This window comes from Fusarium odoratissimum (genome assembly GCF_000260195.1).
Source record: "Fusarium odoratissimum NRRL 54006 unplaced genomic scaffold supercont1.2, whole genome shotgun sequence".
Taxonomy (NCBI): Eukaryota; Fungi; Ascomycota; class Sordariomycetes; order Hypocreales; family Nectriaceae; genus Fusarium; species Fusarium odoratissimum.
The window spans coordinates 319817-332915 of NW_022158688.1; the positions used below are offsets into that span (position 1 = coordinate 319817).

Sequence of the window (13099 nt, forward strand, 5' to 3'; positions counted from 1 at the left end):
CAGCAACTTTTAACATCAATGCGAACATTTAAACCTCAGACTATCCTTTATCAAGTTTCCTTTGATATCAGTTCTTCAGAAATAATACTGGTCTTGTTTCCAGGTGCTGCTTCTCGTAACGATCACGCCAGTCAATTGAACGCCGATGAGCAACCTAGCCTTGCATAATGCAGCCCAACTATCAAGTGGCTCCCGACGTATGCCTTTGATGACCGAGATCGCTGTTTTGTACTTTACTAACTATATCTAGGGGACGCGGATGTGGCTTCTCCATATCGGCAATCTCGTGGTAGATGAAGCCTTTTTTGTCCCCTTTGTCAGTCCTCCATTTCCAAGGTCACAGACCATCACCCAGTTGACATGAGCAGGGGAACGTATGTACCGCCAGCCATCCAATTTCAGAGAACAAGAGAAGAGATTTAGTCATGATCTCTGTCCTTATCGAACACCCCGAAGATGGCCTCTTACTGTACGAAACAGGTGCAGGCAAGGATTACCCAGAGGTATGGGGGCCTCAACTCGCCGACATCTTTGCTCGGGGAGAGCATAGCGAAGACTTGGAGCTCGACGCAGCTATCAAGAAGACTGGTCATGACATCAAGGACGTCAAAGGTGTCATTATTGGACACTTGCACTTGGATCATGCAGGTGGTCTCGAATACTTCAGAGGTACTGATGTGCCTATTTATGTTCATGAGATAGAGCTCAAAAATGCTTTTTACAGCGTTGCTAGCAAGGTAGATATTGGTATGTTCACCATTGAACATCCGTCACATCAAACTAACCAGTTTTCGCAGGAGTTTACTTACCAACCTATCTCAAATTTGACATGAACTGGACGCCCCTCTACGGCGACAGTATCCTCATCGCACGCGGTATCACAGTGCACTTATGCCCCGGGCATACTCCGGGACTCTGCATCATGCAGGTCAACTTGAAAGAAAGCGGTACCTGGATCCTTACCTCAGATCTGTACATCGTGCAGGAGAATTATGATAATCTCAGCACGCAGGGTTGGTTGACGAGAGATCATGCTGCTTGGTCTCAGTCTAATCAGCTGGTGCACATGTTGCAAAAGGCGACGGGGGCGACAGTCATTCTTGGACATGATCGAAATGTTTTGATGCGTCACAAGTTTGCTCCAGAGTACTACGAGTAGATAGTGGTTATCTTTGGTGGCGGATAATGGCGCTTTTAGGCGCTGGAAGATGAGAAAGCTTCTTCATTCTGTGGTGGTTGTAACGCTCAGTGTCAATCGATCATCTTTAGCATTCCTTTGACTTCTTGAAAGCCATAAGGCCTTGACTTGTATATAATTGTATATATATGATATACCAAGTGCATCTACTCCGGTCGCATATCTCTACGAGACCTCAGGCTCGGTGGTTGCAGCGTGGTCAAATGCTTGTCATTAAGACTAGCAGTTTATGTATGCCGATTATTATTACTTCTATCCTGTGTACAGCGAATCTAAAAGGTAAAATACTTGGAGATACCAGTGCTTAATATGTATAGCCCAGACATCTCCCAGGTTCATCAGCGACCTCAAGCAGCCTGACAATCATGGCACTCATAGCAATCCAGATCGCTCCACCAGAAGGAATACGGGACATTGAGATCAATACCCTCAGTACCAAGCTTATAAGTCGACAAAGCACACTGATTGCCCCACCCGCTGGTCGTATCGAGACCGAAAGCCTCGCAGTATCCCTCCTCGCGACATAGAAGGGCACAGTCCTCCATGGTGTTTTGACGTCTGTTGCTTTGGACAGTGCGTCCCCACCAGCCGCCCTTCTTGACACCAAAGGCGTTGCAGGTCCGCTGGACAGGAGGCTCGATGTCACCGTCGCTCTGGGGCCAGTGGTCCAGGATGCCGGGGAGGGAAACGGATTGAGTAGGGAGGCTATCGAGAGGTTGACAGAATCCGGGGGCAGCGATGCCAGTGGGGCAGGTCATGACGGTAGCTGTAGAGCTGGCAGACTCTGTGGTGGTGGTTGGGGGCTGCTGGACGGCGGCTGAAGAAGAAGTAGACTCAGCGGCTGGAGTGGTTCTCGTGTTGAAGGTGGTAGGTGTATCCGCGACAGCCTTGGTAGGAGCCTGGCATGTCATCTCGGGGAGAACAACATTATCGTTGGTAAGAAGACCATATGTTGAGAAACCCATGTTCTGTCCGCAAGCCCAGCAGCCGATATCAGAGAAGTAATCGCTACCTCCCTCATCGGTGATCTCATCGGTAGTACCGGCATACAATTTGCAGTTCCTCTGTGACAGGAGAGAAGTGTAAGAGTAAGATTGACAATCAGCGTACATGGCGCACATGTCTCTGCACTGATCTCCGCCGCCGCAAGGCTGGACAGTAAGAGTCGCGAATTCCTGAGCACAAGACTTGAGCGTTCCCTTACGACGGATACAGCCCTTGTTAGGAGTGCTGCCCATCTTGTTGATACAGATACTATCCTCGGGGAAACTAGGGCAGGGCTTGGAAATGATGCAACTGCGGTCATAAGAGGTGAACTGGGTACCTGTGTTACCAACGGGAACGTCGCTCAAGACAGAGGCAATGAGACGACATTCGTTGGCACAGTTGTTGCCATAGCTCCACTCGAAAGACTTGCAGTTCTCATCAGCGAGACAGAGGGCAGCGCAGTCTTCCTTCTGGTAGTTGCTGCTTGTGAAGCGGCTGTAGGCTCCGGCGCTGTTGTAAGGCTGCATACCGCATCCGCGACCGGCGATGGAGGATGTGCCAACGTTGGCGCAGACGCGGCTAACGGGGCCATCGGGCTTGATGGTCGAGGATTGGCGAGGGGAGGAGCTGCCGCTTGATGTACTGGCGCTTGTAACAGCTGACTCAGTGCTGGACTGCTTTTCTGTGTCGGATGTAGTAGTCCGGGCACCTGGAGTTTGAGCGCCGGGAGTCTGAGGGCCAGGCTGAGTAGTAGCTTGGGTGTTGCCTCCAGCGGAGGTTTGGCTGTCAATTGGACCGGGAGTGTTATTGCCAGTAGGAACAGTGTGAGGGCTGCCAGTAACTGGTGTATGATTGCCAGTAGGCTGAGTGTTGGGACTTCCAGTACCGGGTGTAGCAGAGTTAGAAGACGCATCTGAGCTCTCAGTATGGGTTGGAATGATTGGAGGCACAGATGTAGTTCCAACCTTGCTGGAGGTGGTTGTCTGAATAGCAGAAGATGAAGTGGTAGTGAAGATAGAGGCATCCGAATCACCAAGATCAAGAGGATGATCGTTAATGGTCGCAGGCGTAACCTGGTTAGACATGAAAAGAGAGTCAACATAAACCTGAGCAGACCCTCCAACCAGACAGTTCATAGAGATGGACAGAGGAGCAGAGCGTTGAGCAGCAGTAACCTGCTCAAGAGCCATACCCCACTGCACACTAGTTCCAAAGCTGATGATCCAAGTCTGGAAGAAGGTCTGGCTACCAAGCGAAGCAGTCAATTGGCAGAAGTTCAGCGACGGTGCAGTAACAACCAAGTAGAAGAAGCGGACGGTGTAAGGCCTAGTCAAGCTCAACTGATCGAGCGACTGCGCAACACCAGCAAAGCTTCCAAGATCACGCTTCCTGTCGCCACTAGCCTGCAGTGAAAGACAGCCCGAGTCTTTGCTTCCATCCCCCTTGTAACCTGGCCCAACGACGATGGTCGCATCACCATCGACAGTGAAGCCTGGGACGCCACCTTCAGGGGGAGCGACTGAGAAACCGCCACCGTCGACGACGCTCTTGATGACAACGGATCCGGCGGTCTCGGAAGCAGCTGCTGAAGTCGCGGTGTCGGAGGGGGTGAGGTCGGTTGTAGCGGAGCTGAGGTGAGAAGGGCGAGGCTTGCAGAGGCTTGCAGCAGCGAGATCAAAGCTGCCACTAAGGGCCAAAGCCGCAATGGCTACGACGGAGCGCATCGTCAAAGAGCGTGTAGGGAAAGATGAAAGAGTGGCTGTGAGGACGAACACTCACGAATAATACGGATACTCAAGAAAGGAAAAGCAACAGGCAAATTTCTGGGAATCAGTTTTATTATGCATAAACTAATTACCACATCGTCGGTTACACGGCAGATATGGGTATTGCGCTTTGCCCCTGACTTGTAAGCGGACAAACGATAGTTGCGTATAGCTCTCAAATAGCTCCGTTGTGTCGGATCTTAGGTCATTATTCAGCTCAGCCATGGAACCCATTGGAGGATAGTGGCCGATGGAAAAAAGGGTCTGGAGCAGAGATTTATGCTTAATCAAGTGTAGCGTCAGGGACTGTGGCTGTCATTTTCCAACGCGTTTCCTCTTCTGGAGTACGAGATGAAGACATCACTTTACAACAACAAGCAGTGGTTACAGTACTATAATTTGCATAAATGGAGGTTCTTTGTAGATCTAGTTGCTGATATTTTGCCATTAGTTACACAATTCATGTTGATAAACATGAGGTGGTGATATGCTTTTTGAACTGGTGATATCGTATCTGATCCACTCGCGGAAATCTAGAACTTTTAAAGTGCCGCGCTTGGTCAAATAGCGTCATCAATAACTCACCCATTCTGTCACTGGGCTGAAGGAGACCCCTGAAAATAAGAGAAAGTCCCATGTTATCGGTAATGATATTTCTCAAGCGCATGGTCTCCGAGAAGTGTGTCTGGAACCAACCGAACACGTGAACTTTGCTGCCGAAAACCTTGTGACAGCCCTGTAGGTCGTAATACCCTAGGGCTGAATCGTCATGGACCGCGGCAAATTTACTTCGTGCACACTTCTTAAACTTTGACATCCAAAGGGTGATGCATTAGACATTTGCCACATGGCAGATACTTTGATAAGGGAGCGCTCAATCAAAGCTTGACATTCTAGGAGCTGGCGTTATCTGTCTGGCAAGGGCGTCAGTTATGAAGTTAATCAGTTCAGCGAGCCATAGAATAGAAGGTCCCCGGCGCTTCACGAAAGTAATTCTTCAAGGAACGAATATGTATAGAAGAGAAGAGTGTAAGACTAATACAAGATTGCTACAAAATACATTTGGCCAAGTCATTGTAATTGTTACACTTTTTCAATCAGCCACAGACGAACCTACCATAAGGCAAATGCAAGTATAAATACTCTTGTCCAACACGAAGCCGAGAAAGAGACAACCAAAACCCGATCAACCATGACTCCTTGGAAAAGGCCTACCTCGGATGTAGAGGCCATCAACACGATCCAAGGCATAAAATCCCTCGCCGATGGTATCGCAGTCCTCAACGCCTCCCAGAGAAACGGCCTCCCATTACTGTACATCGACATTGAGCCAAGGAGTCTCGGCGGAAATGGAGAACTCAACCTTTTGACGATTCTGCTGTGCTACGGGCCAGAATTTCGACGACGTTTGTACCTCGTCGACATCAACGTCCTCGCAAATCAGGCATTTTCCACGCGAGGATATTACGGCGCCAGTTTACGAAACATCCTCAATTCTCCATCCTACCGAAAAGTCTTCTTTGACGTGCGTCATGCCTCTCATATTTTATACGGCCAGTATGGAATAAAGTTGCAGAGTGTTCATGACCTACAACTCATGGAGAACGCTTGTCGGTCAAAGGTAGACAAGAGAGAGCATGTGCAAACGTTCGAACCGTTGATTCAGAAGTTACTCGTCCACGGCAAATTCCGAAGAAGATGGTTCGTCGACAAGTTCAACGGAGAGTGGCTGTACAGACACGGCCCTGGAGCACCGCATAGAGTCTTTCAAAAACGCCCGGTTATCGCGTACATTCGATTATACTGCTGCAGAAATGTCCGATTCATGCCGGAGTTGTATTCGAAGATCTGTCGTACGACACCTCGGATTATGGATCTCGTGGCCCAAGAGTCGCAGAACCGAGTTGATGAGAGTCAGAAGGAGGAGTATAAACCTTTTGCTTCTGGGCGGTTGAGAAATCCTTGGACTGCTGAGGCGAATAAGAAGCTTGATTCTTTTGCGGAGATGAATCCTGATTTTTTCGATTTGAGATTGGGCAACGGTGTTCTGTGATAAAGGGTGATGAGAAATTGGATACACCAAGAGGGTCATAACAAGGGCTGCGAATACTGTGGACAAGCTGGTGGACAGCGCTATGATATTGGTTGTGCCAACAGAACCTGGCACTTGGGTAGGCCGTTTGATGTTCTTTGTCAGCCACCTCGAGGGACGTATCATGAAAGGCCTCACAGGACTTAGAAAAAGGTAATTGTAATATTCGCTCACACCTCGCAACATCGATTCCTTATCTTTAGAAGAAGGTTTCAAATCCCTCAACTGGTATCTAGCTTATTAAACCCCCCCGTCTGTCAGATAGAAGGGGTGGATAAGGGCAGCCTGGAAGCCAGCCCAGGTCTGTAATCACCTTCCCTAAAACAGGCTAAAAATACCATCCTAATATAGAATCACTGGTCTTTCTGCCACCACATTATATCCCATCCTCCCATGCGATCCTCACCTTCCATACCAGGCTTCCATCGCCAAACGCCAATCTTCTTGAAGCCCAGCTTCTCGTACAGTCCAGATCCTGCTGGAGTTGCTGACAACTCAATTGGGACACCTTCCTCTGCTGCCTTATTCATTCCCCATTTTACCAATTCCCTCGCAACACCGCGGCCTTGGTATCTTGGATCGACAGCGATGTCCATAATACCGTACATGGCGCAATCACCTGGGTCGGTGCCGAAGTAGCGTTTTGAAGATGGCAGGCGACAAGTGCGGGCCATGGTGGCGGCGTTAGAAGCTGATGTAAGAGGGTCTAGCATGTCTGCCATGTAGTCAACAGCTTCAAGGCCTCTGATATATGATTTGATTCCTATCATGTGTGTTAGGGCTTTGGATTCAAGACGGCAGGGGGATAATTGAAGGCATCGAAGGGGACTTGCTTTTTAGGAGAGGGTCTTTTGTCTCTGGCTCTTTTGCTTTCTCGTCGGCCTTCTCTTGATCTCGATACCAGATACACAATCCCATGAGCTCAGATTGTCCAGTCCAGCCCTCATCCCCCTCTTCAAGTTCAGCAACGATAGTTGTTCCGGTTGGGTCGTCCATCCCATGACGAACAATACTCTCTTTTGTTTTCAAATACTTTTTGGGATACTTCTTTCGACCAGGAAACATGTATGCATCTTGTTCATCGTCGATGTATGCAGCTGCCATGATGGCCCCCGCGGCGGGGATGTCATCTCTTGTCGCGATTCGTATGCGCATTGTTTTGCTTGGATTTAAAGAAAAGATCGGGATTCAAGCAGCTATACATATATAGCCCAGCTCAGACGGGATTTTAACGGCCCACCCGAGTATCTGACTCATTTTTGTTCCATATCCAAGTATACACAGGCCCATAGTGTCATGATGTATAGTTGCCCTCTTCTCTCATTGGACAGGGCGCTCTTGGTTGCCTGATGGAGATTAGTTCTTCAACAGAGAGTTGGTAGTGGATCTCATTAGTCAATGCAAATCAGCCCAAGCTTTGACATTGGAGGTTCCCGGCCCACAGACTATTTTTACGTCTGTGACGAGACGGAAAGCTGCCCAAGGCGACTCGAGTACTTCGTAGTCTTGACTCCAGAGGCTATCACTATAGTTTATATTGGAATAACTTCAACAATTCAGTCTACAGCTACAACATCTCTATGAAATCCTTGTCTATGCCGTCCCACCACTGCCATCTTTGTATATACCATGGATTCCTCGTCGAGGGCAAAGTCAGCGGTCAAGACAACATCAGGATCGCACAGAAAGGTCAATCTGCCTCTTTCGATCTCTGATTTGATGCAAGTGATGATTTGAGTCTCTTGAATAATAGTCTCCAGCAAAGGCCCGCAACTCCCGAATGGGCGAAAGCGTGGTAATACCACATCCAAAAGGTAGTTCACAACTCTAAGATCAGGTGCACATGTAGATAATGCGCCAAAGATCCACAAGGGGCCATTACCGTATATGTCGTGCTTGATAGAATTTTCTGGATCGAGGGTCTCTATGACGGATAATGCATCAACAATAAGTGGATGCAAGGGTAGCAAGGGGTCCGGAAAATTGTCGTCGAGTAGATAGAGGTCAAGTACTTCTCGCGAGGATATGATCCTACCCATCAGATAATTGAGATAATTCAACACATTTTCATGTTGCAGAAAAGTCCAGTGGAGAATATGTGGTGAAAAGCCACCTCGGCAATCAATATTACTGTTCGACGGCATATGAGGAATGGTCGGCTCTGCAATCCTTGGTAGTGCTTCTCGCCATACGCGAAGCTGCACTTCATTTTGATAAAGACTATCCAGGATTTGAGACTTGTGCATCTCTGTCAAGTGGTGGCCCTGTACTTCTGAAGCGTAAGGAAATCCGAATACCTTTGAGTACCATAGTCGCCAGTATTGAAGTGCGCAATGATCTTCGATCCCTTGCTTTTCTGAACATATCTGAAGGACTAGGCGGTTACGCAGCGCGAACGCGTCCGTAAGAAGAGCTTGCAGATTCCCCGTTCCATCGAGAACTCGACTGGACAACTGTGAGGTCTTCCTATCAGTTTCGCTGAACTTTTCCCTCTCAAGTGGCCTGAAAGGTAGCTGTCGGGTAAATTTCGTGTGGCGCAGTATAGCCCAGCTTCGCAAGATCAATGGTCCCCATGGTAGACTGATGATGTTCTCGAACCCCAAGCACACGATAGTGTCAGCGCCATCCAAGTGGGTAAAGTAAGATCCAGCGCTCCCAAAGTCCCACTCGAAGAGTGAAAGAAGGAGAACAGCAGTCAGGTACAGACCAACGGCGTCGCTACCCTCCAAGCTAGCATTGCTGAGCGTCTTGACGGCCGTAGCGTACAAAGAAATTGCCTGCTGCTTGTAAAAGCTTATGGTGGTCATTTGAGGGTTACTTGATGGTGTTGAGTCTCCAGGTGGGAATCCTTGGTTCATGAGATGCAGCTGGTGGAGGTTGGCAGCGGCAAGGGACATAATTGCTGGTCTTAGAAAAGGATGTAACCACAGATCCCCAGTTACATCATCTACGAACGGCGCCAAGGACGTCGAAATATCAGTGACAAAATGTCGTAAGAGTAAAGAATCTCGCCCATCTGAACCCAAGGGGAATGATGACCGAAATTGCAGGTTTCCCGGCAACGCTGGTGATCCTATCGCAGCTTTTGGAACAAGAGCTCTCTTTGTCGTACGGTGAGAATCGATACCCTTTGCTGCTGACTCGTGCTCTTTCGCATCATTTGCCCATCTCAACTTCACACCATAGCCTTCACACTTGAAGCCCAGCCGGACGCAGTTGGCACATTCTGGTCTAGCCTCATCGCACTAGAATGCTTAGCCTGGCCCAAATAGACAATTGCATGATTATGGATACGATACCTTGCGGCGTCTGGTGCGGCACGTATAACAGCCGGTTCGGGTACGATGAATAGTGGTCTTTTTCGGTTTATCTGGAGGCATACCGTGCATTTTCAAAGTTGCGGGAAAGCGTTTTCGGAAGCTTTTCATGATCTGGACAATACGGAAAACCTCACAAGGTATTATCGATAGCTGTTAGACCTCTTGAGTCATGTCGAATATGCGGTACTTGCAGGAAGGGTATCACACATGGCACCCTCTGCAAAGTTCCTCTCAACTAATGTGAAAAAGCTTGTCCACCCCGCCCGCCTTTGCTGCCTATTCGATCTATTTCATAGCTGTATTACATAACACAAGGCCCACCACAAACCGAGGTGTAATCACTGGACCTATAACGGCCCGTAAAAGGAGCAGCAGAATTGGATATTTGTGAATATAGACATCTACCAGCGACAATAAAGCATTCCATCTTCTCGTTGAAATGGCCAGATCAATGGGGGGTACTCGGGAATTTCTACCCTTTTTCTAAGAGAAGTGAGGGAGGAATTGCAAGTGGATCTTGTTCGGGAGGAGCCTTCTTACAAACTGCGAAAAACTGAGAAGAGTAAAGTTATAAAAGCAAGATTTCAGCTATAAAAGGCTTTGCTGGTGGAACATTTCCCCAGACTGGATTCTCAACCCTCAGCGTCATATATATCCAATCGAATACGCTAGCCATCAAGTCCAGCGACAGACACTTGTTCATGGTACTTTGACGACCACTCTCCCGGTAATCTCCTGTCGTTTCAAAGCTCCAACTACATCGCTCACTTCTTCAAACTCAAGGACTTTAACCTCCGGGACTATCGTCCCATCAAGGGCATGCTGCAAGAGGTCTTTCATCTGTTCCTCTGTGCCAACGGCAACGCCAGTAACTGTAAGTGCTGCATATCGAGTCAGTAATCGGCTGCAGTCAGGAACCAGGATAATTACTTACATCTTGCAGAGCATATTGTTGCAGAGAGTGGGATGTTAAAGTCATTCCTCGGCAGGCCAATCGTGACGATGATGCCCATATTTCGTACTAGACTCGGTGCTTGGATGAAAGCTTCTTGAGAGCCAGTCACCACCAAGACAGCTGAGGCTCCCTCTCCTGTTATCTCTTTGACCCTCCCCTCGATATTCTCGGTTAGAAAGTCGATGAAGTGCTCAGCACCACTGTCCAAGCTCAGCTTCCGTCTAGGCTCTCCAGTATCAACAGCAATGACCCGCAGACCATTCAACCTGCTAGCAATTTGAACACCCAAATGTCCAAGCCCACCGCCAGATCCAGATATGACAACCCAATCACCCTTCTCAGCATATCCCTTCAGCTTCGACACAGCACCAGCCATTGTCAACCCAGCACAAAGCAAAGGCGCAGCAACTTCACCGGGAAGCTCATCCGGAATCTCAGTAACATATCTCGTATCAGCGATCATGTACTCCTGCAAAGTGCCGGGGACATGCTTTCCGGTGTTGAGCTGTTTTGGGCAGTTGTTGGGATAGCCGCTCTTGCAAATAGTGCAGGTTCCGCAGGCGCTGTAGAGCCATTTCACACCGACTCGCTTGTTGAGCAGGCCTGCGTCGACGCCTTTACCTAGTTTTACGACTGTTCCTACACCTTCATGACCGACTATGGGGTTATAGGGACCCCATCCTGATAACGCACGGATTTCTGAGCCGCTGGGTCGAGTTAGTTCATGGATCTCATGGCAATGGCTGCGCTTACCAAAGACCAGTAAAATCTAGCTTTACAAGAATCTCGTTCTCACCAGGATTACCAACCGGGATATCCGATCGAATTACAATTCGGCCGTCATTTCCAGGGCTCTCGATTAAGGCTGCCTTCTGGATTGATGGGACAGTAGAGCTCATGGTGAAAATGACGTTGAGATGGTAGGTCCCGCCGGGCTTGAGCGGGTTTAAGTGCCACTGTAAATGCTGATCACAGGGGGGCGGGGCCTGGAGATTTAGTGGGCTTAGCAGCCGAACTAAAGTGCCGTTCCGTGAAGCTTGCCGATACACCTGCCGAACCCGGATCAACATTTCTGCGCGGAATGGATACAGATCTGCAGATTGAAGAGTCAAGAAATACATCATGAACTTTTTGACGATAATCGTATTTGATGATGATTATATCTCTGATGTTTTACTTGATACCATTCCTTTCAAGTAGCCCGTTCCTTGTGACTGTACCTTGAGCCTTCTGGCTGTCCTCAAGTATGTCCAGCGATGGGCTTGGCCTGATACAACTCCTCCAAATACTTGACCTCCTCATCACTCAGCTTCTTCCCCCTAGCACCAATAGCCTGTTCAATCCTCTCAACACTGCTGAACCCAATAATTGGACTCGTGATACGCTGATTGATCCAAGCCAGCGCAACATGCGCCATAGGCCAATCATGCTTCTCGGCAATCTCAACAACCCTCCCGATAATCCTCTGATCTACCTCCGATAACTCCCCAGACCCTTCCTTCTCCTCCTTACTCCTCTCCGTAGCTCCAAACTGCGCAGGCGGTCGTGCAAGATGTCCCCTACAAAGCGGTGCCCACGGAATAATCCCAACGCCCGTGTCGTTGCAGAAACGGATCATCTCGCGTTCTTCCTCGCGGTACAGGAGGTTATAGTGATTCTGCATGCTGATGAATTTAGTCCAGCCGTTCTTCTCAGCGACGAATTGCATGCGTGCGAATTGTGTTGCCCACATGCTGCTTGCGCCGATGTAGCGCACTTTTCCGGACTGCACGAGATCGTGGAGTGCTTTCATGGTTTCTTCGAGGGGCGTGTCGTCGTCGAAGCGGTGGATCTGGAGAAGGTCTATGTAGTCGGTGTCGAGACGTGCGAGGGATGCGTTGACTTGGTTGAAGATTGCGGCGCGGGAGAGGCCATATTGATTTTGGTAGTCTTTTGAGATGGCGAATTCGTCTTTAAAGTTGATGTGACGAGCGCCTCAGATGCGTCAGTATAAGTGAGCGAGACTGAGTGAGATGGTGCTTACCTGGCTCTTCACCTACACCCCAGCGGCATTTACTAAGGATGACAACCTTGTGGCGGGGAATGTTGAACTTCTTTAACGCTTTGCCAACGATCTCCTCCGACGCGCCATTGCTGTAAGTATTCGCGGTATCCCAAGTGTTCAAACCGCGATCATAAGCAGCTTTGAGAAGTCCCAAGGCCTAGAAAGCTATCAGCGACATGTCTCTGCTGCAAATTGGTGCCATACCTCATCCTCTCCAATGACCCAAGGAAGCACTCTCTTATCGCCAAAGCTCATGCATCCAAACACAGGGACCGAAATGCGCAGACCTGATTTACCCAGGTTGCGATACTCGCATTTCGAAGCCTCGACGGATTGTTTGAGATGAGGGGGGAGTTCTTTTGCAGACATTTTGACGTGAAGAGTGAGAGAGAAAGGTTGGGATTAAGAGGGAAATAAGGGAATATTAATGATCTGAGATGAAGTGAGATAGGGCGTGATAGGCGGATAAATAGAGAGCAATGTCATCATTATGTTGCGTGCTTTGGTACCCCGCTGCTGATGTTCGTTGATGCAGTGTTTTGATGAATTCAATTCGTCGTGATTGCAGATGTGCTTATCTTGTGCATGAAGCTATTCCCAGTCGGTACGCATCGCTTAGGCTATTCTCCCATTACAACACTGGTCGAAGTAATAATCATCTCTGACGTATGCCTCACAATTAACGTTGGCCGACATCAATTAATTATTCAGTGGATATTGTGCACAGAACTTCTTTA

General features: G+C 48.7%; 7 protein-coding genes across 7 annotated transcripts; 2 read left to right on the top strand and 5 right to left on the bottom strand.

The window, feature by feature from the left end:
• Positions 1 to 425: 425 nt before the first annotated feature.
• On the top strand, positions 426 to 1159 carry FOIG_01698 (uncharacterized protein; the record flags this gene model as incomplete). Its single annotated transcript, XM_031198674.1, has 2 exons — positions 426 to 747; positions 798 to 1159. The coding sequence occupies 2 exons, from the start codon at positions 426 to 428 to the stop codon at positions 1157 to 1159; spliced, it is 684 nt and encodes a 227-aa protein (XP_031070711.1).
• A 386-nt stretch (positions 1160 to 1545) lies between these two features.
• On the bottom strand, positions 1546 to 3909 carry FOIG_01699 (uncharacterized protein; the record flags this gene model as incomplete). Its single annotated transcript, XM_031198675.1, has 1 exon — positions 1546 to 3909. One exon carries the CDS (start codon positions 3907 to 3909, stop codon positions 1546 to 1548), a length of 2364 nt encoding a protein of 787 aa, XP_031070712.1.
• A 1234-nt stretch (positions 3910 to 5143) lies between these two features.
• On the top strand, positions 5144 to 6004 carry FOIG_01700 (uncharacterized protein; the record flags this gene model as incomplete). Its single annotated transcript, XM_031198676.1, has 1 exon — positions 5144 to 6004. The coding sequence occupies one exon, from the start codon at positions 5144 to 5146 to the stop codon at positions 6002 to 6004; it is 861 nt and encodes a 286-aa protein (XP_031070713.1).
• Positions 6005 to 6218: 214 nt separating this feature from the next.
• On the bottom strand, positions 6219 to 7198 carry FOIG_01701 (uncharacterized protein; the record flags this gene model as incomplete). The annotated part of the gene is made up of 2 exons (XM_031198677.1): positions 6219 to 6806; positions 6877 to 7198. 2 exons carry the CDS (start codon positions 7196 to 7198, stop codon positions 6397 to 6399), a joined length of 732 nt encoding a protein of 243 aa, XP_031070714.1. The 3' UTR covers positions 6219 to 6396.
• A 364-nt stretch (positions 7199 to 7562) lies between these two features.
• Positions 7563 to 9599, bottom strand: FOIG_01702 (uncharacterized protein). Its single transcript, XM_031198678.1, has 2 exons — positions 9343 to 9599; positions 7563 to 9288 (listed from the first exon to the last, which is right to left on the bottom strand). The coding sequence occupies exons 1-2, from the start codon at positions 9469 to 9471 to the stop codon at positions 7600 to 7602; spliced, it is 1818 nt and encodes a 605-aa protein (XP_031070715.1). The 5' UTR covers positions 9472 to 9599; the 3' UTR covers positions 7563 to 7599.
• Positions 9600 to 9804: 205 nt separating this feature from the next.
• Positions 9805 to 11269, bottom strand: FOIG_01703 (uncharacterized protein). Its single transcript, XM_031198679.1, has 3 exons — positions 11072 to 11269; positions 10298 to 11025; positions 9805 to 10244 (listed from the first exon to the last, which is right to left on the bottom strand). Exons 1-3 carry the CDS (start codon positions 11215 to 11217, stop codon positions 10063 to 10065), a joined length of 1056 nt encoding a protein of 351 aa, XP_031070716.1. The 5' UTR covers positions 11218 to 11269; the 3' UTR covers positions 9805 to 10062.
• A 133-nt stretch (positions 11270 to 11402) lies between these two features.
• Positions 11403 to 12821, bottom strand: FOIG_01704 (alcohol dehydrogenase). Its single transcript, XM_031198680.1, has 3 exons — positions 12567 to 12821; positions 12342 to 12519; positions 11403 to 12292 (listed from the first exon to the last, which is right to left on the bottom strand). Exons 1-3 carry the CDS (start codon positions 12729 to 12731, stop codon positions 11559 to 11561), a joined length of 1077 nt encoding a protein of 358 aa, XP_031070717.1. The 5' UTR covers positions 12732 to 12821; the 3' UTR covers positions 11403 to 11558.
• Between the last annotated feature and the right edge of the window lie 278 nt (positions 12822 to 13099).

Bases quoted from the DNA above. Each gene is read 5' to 3' on its own strand.
- FOIG_01702 (XM_031198678.1), bottom strand. From the start codon at position 9,471: ATGAAAAGCTTCCGAAAACGCTTTCCCGCAACTTTGAAAATGCACGGT. The intron at 9,289-9,342 runs GTATCGTATCCA...TAAGCATTCTAG, and splicing joins GCCGCACCAGACGCCGCAAG to TGCGATGAGGCTAGACCAGA.
- FOIG_01703 (XM_031198679.1), bottom strand. From the start codon at position 11,217: ATGAGCTCTACTGTCCCATCAATCCAGAAGGCAGCCTTAATCGAGAGC. The intron at 11,026-11,071 runs GTAAGCGCAGCC...AACTCGACCCAG, and splicing joins CTAGATTTTACTGGTCTTTG to CGGCTCAGAAATCCGTGCGT. The intron at 10,245-10,297 runs GTAAGTAATTAT...CTCGATATGCAG, and splicing joins AACAATATGCTCTGCAAGAT to CACTTACAGTTACTGGCGTT.
- FOIG_01704 (XM_031198680.1), bottom strand. From the start codon at position 12,731: ATGTCTGCAAAAGAACTCCCCCCTCATCTCAAACAATCCGTCGAGGCT. The intron at 12,520-12,566 runs GTATGGCACCAA...ATAGCTTTCTAG, and splicing joins GGGTCATTGGAGAGGATGAG to GCCTTGGGACTTCTCAAAGC. The intron at 12,293-12,341 runs GTAAGCACCATC...GACGCATCTGAG, and splicing joins GGGTGTAGGTGAAGAGCCAG to GCGCTCGTCACATCAACTTT.